Source organism: Megalobrama amblycephala, linkage group LG6 (assembly GCF_018812025.1).
Source record: "Megalobrama amblycephala isolate DHTTF-2021 linkage group LG6, ASM1881202v1, whole genome shotgun sequence".
Classification (NCBI taxonomy): domain Eukaryota; kingdom Metazoa; phylum Chordata; class Actinopteri; order Cypriniformes; family Xenocyprididae; genus Megalobrama; species Megalobrama amblycephala.
In genome coordinates this window covers 21,034,077-21,055,617 of record NC_063049.1, presented here as the reverse complement: position 1 = coordinate 21,055,617, position 21,541 = coordinate 21,034,077, and the positions used below count along the sequence as shown (strand labels likewise).

At 35.3% G+C, this 21,541-nt stretch overlaps 2 protein-coding genes across 2 annotated transcripts; both read right to left on the bottom strand.

Moving 5' to 3' along the window:
- Positions 1-4,647: 4,647 nt before the first annotated feature.
- si:ch211-67e16.3 lies at positions 4,648-9,369 on the bottom strand. The gene is made up of 5 exons (XM_048193333.1): positions 9,238-9,369; positions 8,227-8,541; positions 7,878-8,074; positions 5,412-5,459; positions 4,648-5,308 (listed from the first exon to the last, which is right to left on the bottom strand). The coding sequence occupies exons 1-5, from the start codon at positions 9,290-9,292 to the stop codon at positions 5,192-5,194; spliced, it is 732 nt and encodes a 243-aa protein (XP_048049290.1). The 5' UTR covers positions 9,293-9,369; the 3' UTR covers positions 4,648-5,191.
- A 2,920-nt stretch (positions 9,370-12,289) lies between these two features.
- On the bottom strand, positions 12,290-17,459 carry LOC125270096 (cytotoxic T-lymphocyte protein 4-like). The gene is made up of 7 exons (XM_048193332.1): positions 17,322-17,459; positions 16,752-17,039; positions 16,337-16,464; positions 14,540-16,168; positions 13,670-14,014; positions 12,758-12,906; positions 12,290-12,625 (listed from the first exon to the last, which is right to left on the bottom strand). Exons 4-7 carry the CDS (start codon positions 14,589-14,591, stop codon positions 12,548-12,550), a joined length of 624 nt encoding a protein of 207 aa, XP_048049289.1. The 5' UTR covers positions 14,592-16,168; positions 16,337-16,464; positions 16,752-17,039; positions 17,322-17,459; the 3' UTR covers positions 12,290-12,547.
- Positions 17,460-21,541: the final 4,082 nt, after the last annotated feature.

The following is a 21,541-nucleotide window of genomic DNA, read 5'->3' as shown; positions in this document are numbered from 1 at the left end:
AACGTACAAAGAAAGTGTAAAACTCTCACAGTTCATAACGCTTACACTACGTCCTACGCCTTCCCTATTCAACTTACGGAAAAAGCTTAACTGAAGTGACGCCAGTTTACACTTTCTTCGTAACTTGAATATGGAAGGTGGTCGCTTGGGCTAATTTTCATTTGAAAGTGAACTAATCCTTTAAAAAAATAAGTAAATATTCAGGCCCATTGAAAAAATGGAATTTTCCGAATTATAATGACTATTAAACATTAGGCTATTAAAGGGTTAGTTCACCCAAAAATGAAAATTATTCCATGATTTACTCCCTCTCAAGCCATTCAGGTGAATATGACTAGTAGCCTATATTTTTGAATATATCTCCAATTGTGTTCTTCTGAAAAAAGATAGTCATGTACACCTAGAATGACTTGAGGGTGAGTAAATCATGGGATAAAAATAAAATTTTGGGTGAAATATCCCTTTAAAACAAAATAAAATGTGTTGGGGTCACTTTTTATGTTGGACTATTACATATTTCTTGTATTTTATTTTTTAAAGTGAGCAAAACAAATACGACAAAAAGAGAAAAATAAGTGAATAGTGGTTAGCAAGCAAGCAGTGTCAGAATGCCAGTCTGTCAATCAAGTCCGAAGCAAGACACAATCCCATAACAACTACTATCTGATGGCAGATAGCCTACGTAAATAAACAGGATTTTTTTTTTTTTCGACTTTTAAACGATTTGGGTAACACTTTATTTTACAGTGTCATTTTTACACGTTACATGTAGTTACTGTCGTATTAACTATAAATTATGCATAATTACATGCAATTAACCCTAAACCTAACCTTTATTCTAACCCTAACCCTATTGTAAGTACATATAGTTAATTACTCGGTACTTAAATGTATAATTACATTGTAACACGGACACGGACACCTTAAAGTAACCACAGTATTATATTTGGTAAATGTTAAGAGGGGCTCTTTTGATTCATTTTAAAAAAGGCCAATGGCTTGATACCCCAAAGCCCCCCACCCCACCCCCACACGTGCCTGTCACTGAGCTTTGCCGTTTTTTAGGACAATCTTGAGCACGTACTTCCTGTTGTGCACTTACTTCCTGTTGTGTGCACGTGCTCTCAAGTGGCCAAGACCGCAAGTGTGGGTATTAGGACAGGCCCATTGCTTCGCTTCCTTCATTCAGCTCATTTTGAAGAATGCATCAAGTGTATCTTTCACGTCCTTAAAACAACCACAATCCTTTGCATACATTCCAATTCAGGAAAAAGGTAAACGAGTGGGCACTGAGCTTGTCTGAGTTCATTATGAGTTGTCTTTTGGTGTAAATTAATCACTTAAAGGGGTGTTTTTTTTATGATTTCACTTTTTTAACTTTAGTTAGTGTTACTAACTAACTAATGTTGCTGTTTGAGCATAAACAACATCTGCAAAGTTAGGACGCTCAAAGTTCAAAGCAAAGGGAGATATTTTCTTTTAAAGAATTCTCTGTTTAAGGACTACAACAAACGGCTGGTAGGGACTACAACGAGCTTCTTCCCAGGTTGGTGACATCACTAACCCTAAAATTTACATAAACCCTGCCCCCGAGAACACGCAACAAAGGGGTGAGGCCATGTTATCGCAATACACTACGTAACACAAATGCAATTGCATGTCATAAAAGCAAGACGCCAACAGAAGTTATAACCGTAATTAAACTAAACTATACCTGTTCTATCTTCATGCAGCATATATTCTCTGGCTCTGTAGGATCTTACAACAGTTCCCACACGAGCGATTTATAGATTATCATGACAGAATATGCAATCAATAGCTTTAAGATAGTTATCTCCACATCAGCTACATAAATTCATCAGCTAACCATTCAGAAACGTTCTGTTGCATTCTACATGTTGTCACTTCTTCTTGAGTCTCTCCATCATTGTCCGACTCCGGTTTGAACATAAAACAGTTTCTGACATTTTCAGTGAGTCTTTGTGAGGTAATCAGCGCTAACACAAGGGCTGCGTCCGAAAACTGGAAAATGCTGCCTTCTGAGGACACATTTCAAGGTAGTAAGGCATCAAGGCACGTCCTAATCCAATGTTAGCTTCACTTCCTGTTTCCTGAGATACCTTAATCTGATCGATTTATGAAGTAAGCATAGATGTATCCTTAGCTGCCTTTGATATCACACAATGCTGTGCTTTCCATTCTGTGACAGTTGAGCTAGAAAAATAAAGATGGCGTCCAAAAGTTGCGTTTGCTGCTCAGTTTGTGTATAAATGCATGATTTTGACCAACATATTTCAATTCTGATATAATTTCTATCGAGAAATTACTACTGTAATAATTAAATATTTGTTTAGTTCTCACCAAAGCTCGCACTATATTGCTGTAGATCATTAAACTGTTACGCTGCCTCAGAAGTCAGTTTCGTGAGGTGCCTTCATGCGCAAACGCTGCCGTACAAGTCATTCTCTTATAAGACAGAGAGGCAGCAAGACAGCTACCTAGGTTTTCGGACACAGCCAAGCTCTTGAAACCCCGCCCTCTGCTTAGGAGCAGCAGCTCATTTGCATTTAAAGGGACACACACAAAAACTGAGCATTTTTGCTCACTCTCAAAAATTGACAAATTTAACATGCTATAAAAATGATCTGTGGGGTATTTTGAGCTAAAACTTCACATACACACTCTGGGGACACCAGAGACTTATTTTACATCTTGTAAAAATGGCATTATACCACCCCTTTAACACTAAACTGCCAATAATGTAAGACATTTGGAAACCACAGATGGTTGTCATTCACTGTACTGAAAGACAGTTAATATAAAGATGTTTATTTTTCTGAAATTACGTTTTAATAGTATTTTCGTGCTGTGACCGTGGGGGAACATAGCCTTGTGCACTTAGACCATCTCATTCTAGCGTTTAATGCTGAGGAGGAATCTAGTCTACAAGCCTCTGAAGGACTAGACTAGGAAGGACACAGCCTCACTAAGATGCAACCTTCTGTTTGAGAAGCACCCGTACTCAACCACAAGCAGGCCTACTATGTTGACTTCAAGAATGCATTGCAGTATGAATAAATTAAGCAATTGCTACTATTTTCTGGCTTTATTTGACAATTTTATTTGCTGTCTTTGTCATCAGCAACAAACAACAAAGGCAGCAAATAAAATTGCTAAATGTTTATGTTTGTGTGTGACACAAAAGGTCACTTCAAGATAATGTCACAGCTAAAGGGGAACCCCATTAACAGTCGGATGTTTCACAGCAGTTTGATGTTTATGATACAGGTTTTAGTAGTACAATTTGAATAGATAACTTGACATTGCCATATCAAATGTGGATTAGTTTATGATCTTCTTTGAAGTTAGGTCACTTTTATAAATAAACCCATTTATATTACTTCTCTTCTCTTCTTGTAACATTGTTGCACTTAGAGAAAGAGAATTATTATAGTAAAATAAAAGAAAAGATGCTAGTTCAACTAAGTTCAACAAATTAAGTTCAACAAACCGTTGGACATTAAGTCAGTTTTACAGTATGTGGTAACTGTGGTACAGTAACTGTTTTTCATTTGTTTTACTGTGTGTGGGTGATTTACATATTTGATAATTATCTGCATCTTCAGTCCTCAAAAACAGACAGAAAGAACAGATGAAAAATATGCATGTTTACATGAAGAGAGTGGATGTGGTTTGAGGTTGAATGATATTGTAAATTTGTGTCAACAAACTTGCTTGGTCCATATGTCATATAGCTTCTGCATGATATGGAAATTATGTAGAGTGAGATGCGAAAGCGTAGGCCTAAATGTTGTTCTTGTTTTTACGGGTAACTCTGAGTTTGTTCCACAGAGTGCCAAAGGTTTGATTGTGCTACCAAATTTAGTTCATCATCAAGAGATTCTTCATTTTGGAAAATTGTTTATATAGTCTTTAGGTATAAAAGAGTTGTGTCAAATTTTGTATACAATATGATGATTTACTACAGTGCATTGTTGCAATCTATTCTGAAAATGTGGAGGAAACGCATATATTTGTATTTATGAGGAACAATAAGTGCCCAAAGTGCACATTTTTAAACAGTTGACCATCAAGAATGGTGAATGTGAAATAAACAAGATGGTGTTTTAGGAAGAGTATACATATTCAGAGTCATGCTATCTGTTTTTCTCCCACTTTTAAGAGTTATGACCAGATATGCTCATATTGTGACCTTGCATGTGTGTATTTGTAAGTTGTTGTTAGATCCAGTAAGAGATATTTCTGTGTATTAAAGGGATAGTTGACCCCAAAATGAAAATTTTGTCATCATTTACTCACCCTCATGTTGTTTCAAACTTTCTTTCTTCTGTTGAACACAAAAGTAACCAGACAGTTGACAGTAGCCATTGACTTCCATAGCATTTTTTCCTACTATGTAAGTCAAAGGCTACCGTCAACTGTCTGGTTACCAACATTCTTTAAAATATCTTCTTTTGTGTTCAACAGAAGAAAGAAACTCAGGTTTGTAACAACTTGAGGGTGAGTATGTGATGACAAAATGTTCATTTTTGGGTGAACAATCCCTTTAAAGTTTGAAACAAATTGTAGTGAGTCATTTGAAGAGCAAACACAACTGATTTCCAGTACATTACAATTCGTATGATATTGTGTTGATATTGGCGCATTAATCATTTCTCACCATCCAGCCATTTTCTTTATTTACTTCATGAAATAATCAGAAAATTTAATTCAACGTTTAATATAGTCTTTGTTACATATTTAAAAAACAATACAAATGGTCTAAAAAAAAGTTAAAATTTTTGAAAAAAGAACAATTAAGCACTTCCTTGAATTGAACAAAACTGATATTATCATTAATTATTGGTCCATGGGATCAAAATGTTAATAAAAAATGCCCAAGCTAAAGACTTTATATTTCATGTACTTTTAGCTTGGCATATAGCTACAATTCAGCATGAGGGTGTACAAGCCAGCAGATGAAATTATCTTCATCAGAGAACAACAATACAGTATAATAGGAGGGAGCAGTTGAATGGGGTGCAGCAGCAATTTAGAGATTCAGGCACTGGTATAAAGGCAATGGTTTTGTCCTGCAATATTCTTTAGTGTATAGCTTAACTATATTTAATCCAGCAGTGGGTCCTAGAGCAGATAAAGCATGAGCTCACTGATTCCACTAGAAATGGGCTCAGACGATGATCAGATGAGAGTTGTGGTTCATATCTCTGTGAGATCCTCCCCGTTTCTGCACTTCACGCATGTCCACATATTCTGTGTTGTCTGGATCACGGCGTTTTACATTCCTCTGAAACACAGTAAAATCAGTTGCATTTGAAGTATTGTGCCAAACAGCCACAGGTACAGTACAGTCATATTGCAGTGTTGGCACGGCAGAAGAAAGCCCTTACCTGCATCGGCACATAGGTCAGATTGTCAGAAGGCTCAGGATTTGTAACCTGGAGAGAAAGACAAAAACAGGACAATATATGAATGCAGAATAGCTTAACAGCATGATATGAATGTAATTGTATTAAGCTTAGAAAAACACATATTTGATGCTTGCATTGCATGAATGGGATTTAATTCAGTTTTATCTCAAATTAAGGAATTTACATTGATTTTTAAAAAAAAATATATACTAAGCTGACAGCTTTATTAAAGGGTTAGTTTACCCAAAAAAGAAAATTCTGTAGTTTATTATTCACCCTCATGTCATTTCCACACCCGTAAGACCTTCGTTCATCTTCAGAACACAAATTAAGATATTTTTGATAAAATCTGAGAGGTATACGACTCGTCCATAAACAGCAATTTAACCACCACTTTCAAGGTCCAGAAAGGTACTAAAGACATCGTTAAAACAGTCGACGTGACTGCAGTTGTTTGTATATTTAAAGCAATATACAATATAAAGTTGCCTATATTTAAAGCAATTTTATTTTTAATTTTATGAAGCGACGAGACGGTCGTGCTGCTCATGTGATCAGCTTTGGCCAATACTGATCACATGAGCAGCACAACCGTGTGATGCTGATGCAGGAGCCGGCCAGTAACGAGTCGCCGTTCTGACGTAGAACCTGGAAGCACTGAACGTGAACAATGAATGAGAATGACACAGAAGAGAAGATATTGTTGAATAAAGTCATTATTTTTGTTTTGTTTTTGCGAGTCATATACCTCTCGGATTTCATCAAAAATATCTTAATTTGTGTTCTGAAGATGAACGAAGGTCTTACGGGTGTGGAACGACATGAGGGTGAGTAATAAATTAGAGAAATTTTTGGGTGAACTAATCCTTTAAATCCCATTTATCAGGAGACTAAAGTGATGTTAGCACACAAAGGACAAAACACAAGTATAACAACTGACGACAGAAGATATGAAACAGCATTAAAATATTCATTTTGAGCAGATAGTGTACCCCCCAAAAAAATTATTTACTGACCCTCAAGTTTTTCCAAACCTGTATGAATTTATTTCTTCTGCTGAACACAAAAGTTCTTCAGAATATCTTCTTTTGTGCTCAGCAGGAGAAATAAAGTCATACAGGTCTGAAACAACTTGAGGGTCAGTAAATGGTGACAATTTTAATTTCTGGGTGAACTATCCCTTTAAAAAGGTGTATTTCCAATTTGTCAACAATAATTTGACAAAATAATTTGTCGTTTTCATCCTATTGTTTACTATATTTATTTGCTTGGTTGGTTTCGTTGTGGGTTTTGGTTCTTTTGCGGTTGTAGGCTGTAAGGACCTTTTGAAACAACTGAAATCATTTGGCGAAGTGATATGGAACTGTAATGCGGTCAAGACCTGCTAGAACTACTTTAGCCGTGCGTTTCCCTGAAAATCATTGCACGCCGTAGAACTTTGGTCTAGAAGAATAACAAAGTAGCCTACAGTATGGTAAAACTATTTGCGATACAAACCAGTATGTTTATAGGCTATTTGACAATACATTACAATAATATGGTAATTAATAGGCTACATTTGCAACATCAAGCAGTATAAGAAGCTGTTTTGTACAACGGATGATACGGGAAACCAGAAACATTCAATTTACAAATGGCCACGCCCGCTCTTATGTTAATAAAAAAAGGTGTAGGCTATTTTTTTTTTAATGGAAAAGTTCCATGGATGTTAAAGGACCGCTGTACTACCTACCGTACCCACTGCAGATTCATTTAGACCTTCTTGGAGATGCATCGGCGCTGTGCAGACCGATCGGCGTATGGCATCAAAGTGTCGCGAGACCGATTGGAGAGCAAACGACTTCTTATGCTTTTAAAATAGCTCTCGCGGTACTTTGATGTCATATGCTGCGCAGCGCCGATGCATCTCGAACAAGCCTAGTGTTGAACGTCATGTGTTGTCATCTCGAAATTACGGTAATTACGACATAGTGTGAACGCAACATGTAGCATTTTCATCACAATATAGCACAACCTTTCTAGATAAAATAAATGAATGCAACAAGATAGCCTATATTTAGTGTTAAAGGGGTAGTTCACCCAAAAATGAAAATTCTGTCATCATTTACTCACCCTCAAGTTGTTCCAAACCTGTAAAAATTTCTTTGTTCTGTTGAACACAAAGGAAGATATAATTTGGGATCTAATTTGGGGCACCATTGACTTCCATAGTAGAAAAAAAAATTACTATGGAAGTCAATGGTGCCCCAAAACTATTCAGATTCCCAATTTCTTCAAAATATCTTCCTTTGTGTTCAACAGAACAAAGAAATTCATACAGGTTTGGAACAACCTGAGGGTGAGTAAATGATGACAGAATTTTCATTTTTGGGTGAACTATCCCTTTAAAGACACCAATAAAACAACGCATACAAACAAAATAAAAACTCTGTAAATAAGTTTTACCCTCAGCCTGATGTAGAATACAGTGAGAATAATGCTGTAGATAGAGAGCATCACCACCACTATGATCAGACCACAGATGAGAAGGGTATACATGTCTTCATTTGGGGTCTTGTCTTCAGGGGTCTTGACTTTAGGTGTGTGTTCCTCGATAGGGCATGAACAGTTGATTTTTGGTGAAGGCAAATCATTACTGCAACCTTAAAATAAAATTATTTATATAAAGGTTATTAAAAAAAAAAAAAAAAAAAAATTCAAACTAAAAAGAAAAATGTATATGCAGTTAAATACATAATTTCTGGGTTTATAGGCTACATTACTGTACTGTGTTGTTGAAATGGGGTGAACTTACCTCGGAAAAGCTTCATTTTTGGCCCTGCATAAGTTTGGATTGGAAGTGGCTCTATTTTGGATATCTCACAGGAAAATTCATTTGTATGTAGGGCCTCAGGATTCATCAAGGTGAACGTGAATGCGTTGCCATCATGCCGCCATTTACACTTGCCATCTTCTTTGTCCGAAATCTCACAAACATATTTATTATTCATTTTCAGCTTGGCTTCCAGTCCAGTTGCTCCTTTTGCCCAATACATACATGTGACACTGACTGAGCCATCGTCATTTTTTAACGTATGGATGAGAGGTTCACTCACTTCCCAACTACAAACTGAGGTAACAAAGAAGAGATTTTATTAATTCATTTATAGTTCAAACATTTTATATTTTCTTTTTTACTTTGAGGAATCTATTTGACTTTGATAATATTTACATGCACATCGTTTTCCAATTAAAGTCAATATTGTTTAAGTCTTTATTCTGAAAATGACATTTACATGCTCCACAGTTATTGGGAATATTCATGTATAGACAATCTAAATAAACATAAGACCTGCTATTCTTGTATTGAAATGCTCTTGCTATTTATTATGTCATTTCTCATTCATGTCATTTTAATTACACACATCAATGTGACAACCTGCAAAATGTCTAATCTAGCATAACCCACCTTCATTTGGACATGTGTGGGTATAAATGAATATTCATCCATGGTGGATATTCAGAACAAGGTCTTTATAATGAATACAGACATAATAGCTGTTCAGATATTCAGAAACCAGAACATTGGTTTAATCTGGTTTTGGCAGTCAGGACTTTTACATTAATCTGAATATGACCATATGTAAATGCAGTGTCTCATTTCAATACACCCTATATATTTTCTATTGATTTAAATAAACATGACAGGCAAAAATTACCATAAAAATGGCCAGTTAAAACCAACTTATTGCTGGATACCAGAATAATGGCATGAATGTAAACAGAAGAGTAATTGACAACAGCATGAGAAAGGTTATACTCTTACCGTTGTGAAGGATCAGAGAAAAGCTGAGAGTGAGCAGAGTAAACCTGTCAGGCATGTTAGCGTATCCTCGTCAGTTTGTCAGTGTGATGGTGGCCGAGCCTCTTCACTTTGTTTTTACTGGAGTGAGAAAACACAGGAAGTATGTGGGTAAGTGATCAATTTCACCCACATCATACTTGTCACTCGTTGTTGTGTGAGAAGTTGATTAAGTGATAAAGGAAAACAGCAACATTTAACACACAAAGATTCATTATTGTGAAATGAATCATATTATGGGACATTATTTAAAAACTGTGATTGAGTTTTTACCTCTTGCTTAAGGTGTCCCAGACGAGACACATGTCTGTCAGTGAGGAAATGAGTGGGCAGCTTTCTTGAAATTCGAAGTTGTTGAAAGGAAAATGTTTGATGCACAACCATGTTAGGAAAAACCCACATCTTACTAAATGAGCAATAAAGTAATCCTGAACCACTTACTTTTAAATGCATTTTAGTTTCATATGAAATATGCTATGATTATATATATATATATATATATATATATATATATATATATATATATATATATATATATATATATATATATATATATATATACACACACACACACACACTGTATATATATCATACTGTATATACTCTATATTGTTTACACGTCAAGATCAAATCTTCAACTAATTGGTGTGAAGCTGATTTTTACATCAGATACATGATTTTACAAATAGATATATGATTTCAGCAGGTTTTATTTTCTTCACTATAAGCCAAATAAATGAAGCATGTTAATGTCCTAGTTGTGGTGAGGGTTGTTTGTGATACAGACTTTTTGTAAATCAATCTATTTTCAGTTCCACATCCTGTTGAAGCACTTACAAATATGAAAGCACAGCAAGATATCAGGTACTCATGTCCTGTTTTTGTGATGGATAGCTGAGGTTTACAGAGCTGAGACATGTTTGTGATGACTTTGTCACATTTTTTTCCTCTTCATGTCTTGGCGACATGAAAAATAGAGAGAAAAAAAAAAAAGATTGATATGACGGCTGACATATATGTTTGACTTATTTTAACTTATAAAGCCATTACCATTTGTGGCATTACTTATTATTATTACCATCATATGATTTTACTTTGGTTTCCAAAGAGGATCAGTTTGTAGGGCTTTGAGATGTAAAAAATGTCATATAATTTCTTACATGTCATATTGAAACTCACAAAATTCAAGTAACAAATTAATAGAATAGAAAAAAGAAAGAAAAAAACCTAAAGACTTACAATAACCTGGTTGCACAAATGTACACACCCCTCAACTAAAACTTGGTTGAAGCACCCTTTGCTTTTAATACAGCAGCTAGAATAAGAGTCATGTCAGGATTATAATTACTACTTCAGTACAGGTTTGAATGCGGTTGGTTAATTCCAAACAAAGTAATATGCCCCATATAAAAGGGTGAGCACACTTATGTAACTTAAACATTTTCTTAAATGTTTCAGTAGCACTTTATTTTACAGTCCTATTTCGCATCTACATACTATATGTAAGCAATAAGGTACGAGAGGCTTTGCTGTATCGTGAATAATTCACGGCTGAAGGGCGTTGTTAGTCACGACGTGAAGCGGAGTCCCTGCAACCCCTTCAGCCGTGACTTATTCACGATACAGCACTAGCCTCGAGTACCTTATTACTTTTATAAAACGGTTACCACACAATACAAATATTAAAGCCAGAAATATGTATCAGTGCAACTTTCATGAAGTAAACTTTTTCTAGAAGCCTTCCTTCCACCGGAAAAAATAGTCCCTGACCGTGAACAGCAACAGCAGTTACATTATTACGGCATTAGATGGTGGCAAAGACTGTCTTTATGAGTGTGTCAGTCAGTAGCGAAGACTTTTATATTGAAAATGGAACAAGACGCAACTGACAAATGCTTTGACTAGCGCTGTCAGTCACGGGAAAACCCCTTAACTGTTAAAAGGACAGGATAATACATCGGACATTTTAACAGATTTTTTATTATTACATTGGACTGACTTTTTATATAACACAGGACTGACCTGAAGGAAAATGTTAAATCTGAATGCAGGTAATAAACTCGCTCACTCGATCTCTTTCTCTCAATACTCTTCTACATAATACAGTAAGCTTCAATGAAAAATATCAACTGAGAACAAACAGTTTATCGTGAATAAAACACAGCTATTGAATCAGAATCAAGGACAGGAACTAACCATATTATAAACTTATTGTAGTAATTATAATAATGGGTAATAACTAGTACCAGTTTTGAACTTACCCCTAAATCTAATCTTAACCCATGTAGTTGCTTTAAATTACTCAGTACTTTCTTTGTAAGTACACTAAGTATTGAAAGTGCACATACTGAAAAATAAAGTGCAACCAAAGTTTCAGTTTGTTACATGAATTTTGTTGGTTTCAGCATCACGCTAAATGTGTAAAAAATATCAATTTCAACAGTGGTGTGTGGACTTTTTTAGCCACTGTATATTTACTAATGAGGTGTACACTGTAAACCTGAACAAGTTGGTAAAACTCAAAAAAATTGAGGCAATCAGTTGCCTCAAAATGTTTAAGTTAAGAAATTCAAAGTTTAAGGAAGTAGAACTATTTTGTACTCAAACATTTTAATTGCTCTTAACTTGAAATGTCTAAGTACACTAATTCATACATTTAACTTAACATTTTCATGTAACCTCAATGTGAACATTTTTATCAGTGTAAACTTAAGTTCGTCTAAACTAAAAGAAAAAAGTTCATAAAACTCAAAGCAATGAAACAGTTCAGTTTACTTAAAATGTATCAGTTCTGTGAACTTGAAAGAAAAAGAAAGTGCTCAATACTCATAACAGTTGATTTGACTGAACTAATTTGTTTAATTTAAGTTTGTCCTACTCAAACCAATTATTTATTTTGAGCGTTAGGGTTTACAGTGACAGTGTCATCATAACCACAAGGAATTCTTAGAAAACAAATCATGACACCATCTAGACATAAGAACTAATTCTTTATCAGAAAACAGATCAAACATTATTTTTGTTTTAAAACAAATATGTTTATTTCATTAATAAAATGAAAGAAAACTAAACAAAAAAGACAATGATCAAATGTAATGTAAATACATGTGAATACATGCAGGTGAGAATACATACATGGAACTGTAAAATACAGTGAGTACATGCCAATACATGCAGTAAAAAATTACATGTAAATACATGCAGGAGAAAATGACATGCAGGTACATGCAGGTGAGAATACATGTGAGTACATGTAAATGGGGAGATTGCCCCCCTAGAATTTCATATAGCTCTCTTTTTGTGAAAGCATAGGTGCCATAGACGAAGAAGCCCTCCATTTGCAGATGATAATCTGTGTTATAGAGATGAGTGACATATGAGTGACATCAATTCACATTATTTTCAAACTCAAAACTCAGCATATAGACTACTAGTGCCATGCTGATCTTTTAAAGAAAATAATTAGAATAGACATATTTCTCACCTGTAGAATAAAGCTGCAGGAAGTGATGATTAGAATGGCATATAGCAGTGGAAGAGGGCCCAGATCATCTTTGACAGCTTCCCGCTCGGATGTCTGCCTCTGGCTTTGACTCTGGCTCAGGCTGGATGCAGTGGGGCAGTTTGGGGTTTCTAAAAAAAGAAAATCAGTGATTACTAAAGTTGCCCTCTGGATGGCACCCTACCCCACCCAATAAATACCCCTTTCATTGCACTGAAAACATTACATAGGGCTATGTGATTCATTTTTCTCATTTTAATCTTTTTATACCAAGATCATACTTTTGATGGGGCCTTATTCTTTTTGAAAACAGGAAGCTAGTGGCATTTAAGTGCTACCTTCTCATCTTTGGTGATTGTTTTTCAGTCCTTTTTGTCTTTAGGAGCTTACGTTAGCACACTAGCGTCATAAAGAAATCTACATTTTCAAAGAAAAACATCATTCACACGTAAAGTCAAAGTTTCCATGTATGTAGAGCACAAAGTGATGTAAATTTGAACGTGCGGGGAGGCCCCATTTCCACCCAGTGTCTTCGGGTGACCACAACATTTCCTTCTTCGCACATTTATAAAATAGCCTACTCTCTAGCTCCATCTAGAGCTTAAACAGTGAACAATGGCTAAGGCTCTGTGAACATGATGTAAAATCTGCTATTAAAATGTACGTTGAAAACATATCGAGATAAAGATTTATGATAACATATACTTCATTTATTTTAAGTGGCTTCTAAAATGCACTTTTTGTTAATTAATTCGATAACTGCTGTTAGTAATATTAATACAAAAATTCAAAATTATTTATCGTTACAGACGCAGACGTCTACATCAACAACTGTGTACAAAAAAGGTGAAACTGTTGGAAAACCACATGCAAGAGACTGAAAACAAGACTAACCTTGTATGTAAACAACAGTGCCCTTCCCAACCCCTCTGACATACGGAGGTGGGAAGAGAATCTCGATCTCACAACGATAGAGGTCTGTGTCTTCCCCTCTGAGTCCACTGATGATCATATCCACTCTTCCAGAGCTAATATTCCCTCTGCAATTAACTGTGCCATCTGTTGTAAAGTAGGGCTCAGAGAGGTTGACAAAAACGCTGCAGATCCTCTCCCGACCATGCGAACCTTTATACAGAGAAACCTGCATTTCCTCTAGCCTTGACTTTGGACCAAAGGAGCAGTGGAGTGAGACCTCTCCCTGTTTTCCTACCACACGATAAGGCTGAGACACCTGCAGGGCTGGAAACAAAACAAAAGATGAATGAAACATCAGATATAGCCTGAATACTCATTATACTCACTTATTTTAATTTTATTTTTTTAAGTTTTGGTGATTATTGAACTTAATAACATTCTTTCTTCTTCTTTTTTTTTTTAAAGTACAGAGCAGTTTAGAGTGTTAGTCTGAATTAACATTTAGAACAAAAGCACTCCAAGGTTCAAGTTAAACTTCATTATATTCCAACAGGAATTCTTGCTGAAAATGAGGATCTGGAGCATGTTGGAAGTTGTAAATATAGGCCAAAGTTTGACCCACTTTAATTTTGCTGCACATTAATAGCAACATCTTAACTGTCAAATAACAAAATATAAGATACAATCCTAAAAAAAAAAAAAGTTTATTATTAAAAAGTATTAATAAAATTATGAATAAAATGTACTATACTATTCTTTCCACACAGCCCACAGAGGTAAAGCTGTTACTATCTGTGCCTGAAAAGCAAAGACACAACAATAAATATTTGAAGCCCAGAAGGTACTTACCGAATCCCAGCGGGATAAATATTATAAAGATTCTAATAAGTGTGATAATCATTGTGTCATGTAATAATAACTGTGAAGGTATCCCCCTGTCTCTTTATACTTGAGTGAGTTCTGGAAAAAGCTTTGTGACATCAGTAACGTGGCAGGAAACCTCAAGCTGACTGCAAATGCCCGTAAAGTGCTCAAATTTTGCAAGTAATGTAGACAATTTGCACAATATGTGTAATCAAGGGGAAAAAAATCGAATGAGCATGAGACTCGAGCAAAAACAGTACAATAGCAGTGGAACTGGAAAATTTGGTTAAGGGTGTGGTTTGATTCTCAGCCTATCATAAAGCCCAGTGGTCAAGAGATTATTTGCCTCTCTGAATTTGGGGAAATTATTAAAATCAGATATACACTCGAAAACGGATTCAGCGCTTTCGAAATTAGTACAATACCTGGTCAGCATAATGTATCTGCTGATCACTTGTTCATTATTGCATCATGTTAGATTATAAGGAGTGTTGGAAATGTATAATGCCTCTTTGCAGAGCTGTGTTTATTAAAGACATAAAATGGAAGGATGATCAAGTATTATTACATTTAATCTGAATTTTATTATTGTATTTCATTTTATTCTGTTGGGTCACAATTTTACCAACTATGTACTTGCATTACAATTTAAAGCATTTGATGTAATACATAATACAAAACTTAGAATGTCTCTTGGGAGTGCTCTTCATTAAAGACATAAAATGGAAGAATGATCAAATATCATTTAGTTTAATCTGATTTTTATTATTGTATCAAAGTTGAATTCAGTTGGATCACAATTTTGAGGAGTTTTACCTACTATGCACTTACAATACAGTTTAAAGCATTTGATATAATGCATTCGTTGTGCACATACTGTAAGCTACATGTCGTTCTGTGAAACTAAGATTTTTATCGACTACAAAGGTTAACGTTATCGTTAACATAAACACAGTGGTACAGATCCTGCATGTGAATCTCGCTAGACATTTTGCAGAACAATGGTTATCGCCACCCACCACCCTATTCTTTTTTCCTGTCATTTCCTGTCTCTGCTGTCACTATCAAATCATATTGATATATGTTGCTTTTTACACTGGTGCAGGATTGGATATTGCATATATTTTTAATAGTAAGTGCAATAGTGTAATTACAGATACAGTATTTACAGACAGTAAAAATAAAGTGGGATCTTCTATACTTGTAGCCACAACAGAACATTCATTCATTGTCTTGTGCAAAAAAAGATTGTATTTTTTCTCTAAATGAATTCAAATCATACACAAGTCACATTGAAGAGATTCCCGAACAATAGATATTTGCATCAATGAAACACAGGTTTCCATTAAAGTCAGGGCGTCATAGTGTTTCAGTGTAAATATATACATGTATAAATATACAACAGCAATAAATACAAGAACAATTACTGTTTAATACATCTGGTGTGACGGACAGTACTGCTCAGCTGACTCGAGGCACAAATGTAACAGTCAATGGAAGATGTCATGTATTGCTGATATTTGCTGGATCCTGATCTCGTCAGTGTCGTCTGAATCCTCCCGGTCTTGTGTTCATGTAGGGGTTCTCAGGTGGCTCATACTTCTTGAGTTTACACTGAAATAAAAACAGTGTATCAACAATTTCATAGTGCTTTTTTAAATCTTGATTTTGTGAGATGCCAAATATGAACTCTTTGATATAGCGTCGGTTATACAGGACATGTCCTTGCTGCAGAGAACTGCGTGAGCGTGTAAGCGTGTGGTTGCAGATGTGGATACTCACAGCGAGGTAACAGCTGAAGACTGTGATAAACACGTTGTAAACAAGGGCGACCCCACAGCCAATAGTAAGTGGCAGTGGCAGATCAGTGGGACAAGTGAGAGGTGATTCTGTGGGCTGCAGCAGAGCATCTGAAATCAATACAAACATTATTAAATGAAACATATATTGATGTAATGTACACTTTCTACTGTAAATGTATAATATTTCAGTATATCTAATCACATAATCTGCATTGCTCTAACTAATCAAGCAAAAAGACTGCAATGAACCTGCTGGTTTAAGATCCGCAGATCATATTAGGCTGGTTTAAGCAGGGGACTTAGGGATTCGTTTTGTCACTAATTAAATCATAAACACATTTAAATATGAGTTAAAATTATTTTAATCATTTAATTAGCATCTTTCTTTTTTTTACCTTTGATGAGCAGTATAGTCTGTATGATGTGAGTGTCGTTTGTGCAGCAATATAGTCCCGTGTCATTAGCTTCAGTCCTTAGAATCTTATATGAGACGGATGAGTTTTCTTTGAACACCTGAAACTTCTGCAATGATTGTTGAGTGTTGTTTCCCATATCTGTTGAGTGCAGTTTTGTATCACCCTTGTGTAGACTGATAGTTATGCGTTTGTCATCCTCTGCAAGCCCCGGGCAGGACACAATTGCTGTTGCATTTTCATCCACGCTTATTATTTGTCTTTGTCCGCCTGAAAGGTAAAAGCACATATGCACATTTTGTTTTTGAAAGATAGAGATTGAGGATGTGGTACAGTGCAGGGAAAGGAGTCGACAGGTTCCTCCACTGCTGATTTGTTTCTTTAGTTTTGCTTTGTAAGATTAATTTCACTCTACATTATAAAACCTCTCTTTTTGATTAATATTCTGGAGATGCTCAGTTCACTCAATTATAAATATCCACAAGGACACATATGCTGCGTACCACTTACATCAGCCTTAACTGAATTAAGAAGCAACAGAAATTCTCAAACCTTTGTCAAGATAGCAGTTTGAGGAGGATTCAGTAAGTTCAGGATGGATGAGGATAAGGAGAACAGCCATTGCAATGATCCACTGCTCATGCATTTCTGCACTGCTGCTCCGAGCACGTGAAAACAGGGAAATATGACTTCAGATCTTTTACAGACAGATGCACGAGTCAGACGGGGTGAGGGGGTGGGGGCTGTTTCCTACCTGCGTCACTATTCAACACTATAGAGGACTGGGGAAAGCAGCCAAACATTTGACAGGGATCTGAAATGGCTGATCTTTGCATACATCTTTTTTTTTTACAGAAAGTCTCAAGTCTTAAAATGAAGTCTCCTTAATTTACTTTTGTTCGTAATGTAATAAAAACAGTAAGTAGAAGAATAAAATTGGCAAAACTTCCATGATTTGAACAATATTTCACTTGATATTTCAGCATTAAAGAAGAAATAAAGAAAAAATCTGCAATCAGCAATTAAGGGGCCAAGCACCAAAAAGCCATGATGAGTTCTGCAGGCATGGCTGGGAGCATCAGACCAGTTTCAAAATTGAGCAATTAATGACGTAACGACACAAAATCATAGATACAATAGGGTTTATGTGCAATATAACTTCTGTTTTCTGTAAAACAGATTAGATCGCTTCTGGTTTAGGCCTTTTGTATGTGATTAATTAAAAAATAGCTGTTTTATTCAAGATAACTTAAAAGGAGCGAGCAAAGATAAGCATAACTGATGTCCCCTGCATATGCAGATTGATATTTAAAAGCTTTTTTTAATTTTTCTTCTTCACACTAAGGTTTAGATATTTAATAGAATAAAACATCTGTAACAATGTAAACTAGGTAGTTTCGCTTTAAAAGTGCATGCCTTCAGTTCATACTGCTGTTAACACTTTCTCTGACAAGCTGATGCAATGAGACTAGTTTTCTGGTTTGGTCATGTGACATTCGACATATCCCTATTGTTTGTAATGGTATTTAATTGCTTATAACTGTTGACCAATAGGTGGCACTGTCACCAAATTGATTTGGTCAATGTGAGATGAAAATAATACATACTAAGGCTGCAAAATCGCATACTTCCCTAGTAGGTACCCAGATGACCTACTTTTATGATAAGGGCAACATGGCGAATGTAGTATGTCCAGATTACATTCAAGAGTTAGTTCACCCATAAATGAAAATAATGTCATTTATTACTCGCTCTCATGTCGTTCTACACCCGTAAGACCTTCGTTGATCTTTGGAACACAAATTAAGATATTTTTGATGAAATCCGATGGCTCAGTGAGGCCTACATTGAGAGCAAAGCCATTCAAACTCTCAAGGTCCATAAAGGTACTAAAAACATATTTGAAACAGTTAATGTGAGGTTCTATCTTAATATTGCACATTCCCAAATTTCTATATATCATAATTATTGTTAATATGTAATTCATTTTTCCAGGAGCTCATTGCTTCTACCTTCAGTTAAACTGCTAACAGTGATTGTAAATTAATTTCCTATTACATTATTTGCTAACTGCATTCTTTAAATTGTAATGTTGACATGCATTCTCTGTAAAGCTGCTTTGAAACAATATGTATCATGAAAAGCGCTATACAAATAAATGTGAATTGAATTGAAATTTGTTGGTGTTATTCGAGAACGGTTTGGTCAGTCGGTCTGAACTAAAGATGACCAGATTCGAATTTGGTGAAAATTGGACCAACGATCTTGGAGAAGTTCGAAAAAGTAGATTTTTCTTTTAAAGAAAATTCAAAATGGTGGACAGCAAGTGTGATTTACTATGGCATAATTGGTTTCACTGGTCTTGATAGATTCCTTGAGTCATACCAAGAACAGTTTCATTAAAATAGGTTAAGTTAATTAAAAGCTATTTGCATTTTTTTTTTAAATTTCATTATAAATTTTGACCAGAAGTGGCACTGACTCTAAACTTTATGAGTACCTTCAGGGCATGGTGCTGATGACACTTACTGAGTTTTGTAATGATACGCCAATGCATTCATAAAATGTACAATTTTATGACAAAATTCAAAATGGCCGACACCCAAAATGGCCAACATGGGAAAACTGCCATTCGACTCAGGACACTGCACCAAATCAAAAGAGACTGGTTTTGTGATTTTTGTGCAAACTGTTCAGAAGTTATTAGCAAAAAGATCCATTTTTCATATCTCCTGACCACTAGGTGGCACTGTGCCAAAATATTGCAAGTAACTTCAGGTCATGCTTGTGATGACATGTACCAAATTCGGTCTGAATACACTTAAGTGTTGCGGAGATACAGCCTCATGTCTATTTTGGCGTACCCTTCCACAAATTTGTTGATGCGCTATACAAGAATGTTTTCATGTCTATCAAAAATCTTTTAATAACATTTTGCCAGCATGGTCTTAAGATGATTTGAACCAATTTTGGTGAAAATAGCATGAACCGTTTAGGAGTATCAAAAAAGAATCATCTTGAGCCAAGAATCAGATTCAGAGGAAAAGCCCTTAATAGCATAAACATGAGTGCAAATTTGGACTGTTGGTGGTGCTAGAGGGATTGAGTTATAGACACCAAAATTGCTGTGGTTAATGTTCCGACTGTCTTCTATCTGTGTTCCAAATTTCATCTTTTTCATCTTTTTTTTTTTTTTAAATAAAAATAAGAATAAGAAAACTAACAGATATAATAGATGCCTTCGCACCTTCTGTGCTTGGCCCCTAATAAACACAGAATAGATATTTTCCAACCTTCATGTGCAGGGTCTTTAAAGGATGAGAAGTACAAGAAGTGCTTTTCCCTGTTGTGGATTTTTACATAATGAGGTCATATTTATTCATTTTTTTCTCTTCACATTTTTTGCATTGAAACTTCTCGGCACTCTTATGCATGTGACATCTGTCACACACAAATACACTGCCACTGTGCAGCATTGCAGAGGAAGTGAATGATAACAAAAGGAAAGAAGAGGTGTTGTCTGCAATGTTGTGGTTACATTTTACATTTGTGGTTACAAGTACATTTTACCATCAGCATTCTGTAACATTCTGCAACTGTTGACTGCATTTACGAGCAAGCAAACGTTTCTCTGCCTCTGAATGCAGTGTTGGTTCTTGATAAGTTGTTTAAAATAATATACATACTGTTTAAAAAAACCTGATCATTATCCAAACAAAATGTCCAAGTAGAAAATAATTACTAATTGTTTAACCGAATCAATATTTCTAAGAAAAATCATGCTTTGATTATCACCAACACTAATTTTTCTGTGTTTGTGTATTTTATGTATGCTTGCTAGCTTCGAAATGTCAGTATGTTCTCATTTGTGTTTTTATTGTTTAATATATTTATTATTAAAGGCACAATATGTAAGATTTTTAGATTGAAAAACCACTAGAACAACAATGTTATATATTTTGTTGGCTTGTGTACTTACATTATCCCAAATGTTTCCAAGCATGTTTAAGTCCAGAGAAATAAGACATTTTAACCAGGACACGGATCATGTCCGTGCGTCGCCTATCAATGACATCATACATTTTATTTTGTAGAAACCATGGAAATATTTAATATATTATGTGTTTTTATTAGACAGGTGAGCAGCTGTTTGAATACATTCATCGACAGAAAACTAATTGTTATATAGCTCAACACAGTAAGTCTTATTGTTTAAAGGTGCCCTCGAATGAAAAATTGAATTTATCTTGGCATAGTTGAATAACAAGAGTTCAGTACATGGAAATGACATACAGTGAGTCTCAAACTCCATTGTTTCCTCCTCCTTATATAAATCTCATTTGTTTAAAGACCTCCGAAGAACAGGCGAATCTCAACATAACACCGACTGTTACGTAAACATGTACGCCCCCAATATTTGCATATGCCAGCCCACGTTTCCAACATTATAAAAGGCATTAGACAAGGGCAGCCAGTATTAACGTCTGGATGTGCACAACCAAATCATCAGACTAGGTAAGCAAGCAAGAACAATAGCGAAAAATGGCAGATGGAGCGATAATAACTGACATGATCCATGATAACATGATATTTTTAGTGATATTTGTAAACTGTCTTTCTAAATGTTTCGTTAGCATGTTGCTAATGTACTGTTAAATGTGGTTAAAGTTACCGTCGTTTCTTACTGTATTCACGGAGACAAGAGCCGTTGCTATTTTCATTTTTAAACACTTGCAGTCTGTATAATGCATAAACACAACTTCATTCTTTAT

Excerpts from the sequence above, each read along its gene's own strand:
- si:ch211-67e16.3 (XM_048193333.1), bottom strand. The coding sequence starts at position 9,292 with ATGCCTGACAGGTTTACTCTGCTCACTCTCAGCTTTTCTCTGATCCTT. Across the intron at positions 8,542-9,237 it reads TTCTCTGATCCTTCACAACG|TTTGTAGTTGGGAAGTGAGT; the intron begins GTAAGAGTATAA and ends TTGTTACCTCAG. Across the intron at positions 5,309-5,411 it reads TGACCTATGTGCCGATGCAG|AGGAATGTAAAACGCCGTGA; the intron begins GTAAGGGCTTTC and ends ACTGTGTTTCAG.
- LOC125270096 (XM_048193332.1), bottom strand. The coding sequence starts at position 14,591 with ATGATTATCACACTTATTAGAATCTTTATAATATTTATCCCGCTGGGA. Across the intron at positions 12,907-13,669 it reads CACTGTTGTTTACATACAAG|AAACCCCAAACTGCCCCACT; the intron begins GTTAGTCTTGTT and ends TTCTTTTTTTAG. Across the intron at positions 12,626-12,757 it reads CCTGCAGCTTTATTCTACAG|ATTATCATCTGCAAATGGAG; the intron begins GTGAGAAATATG and ends TCTATAACACAG.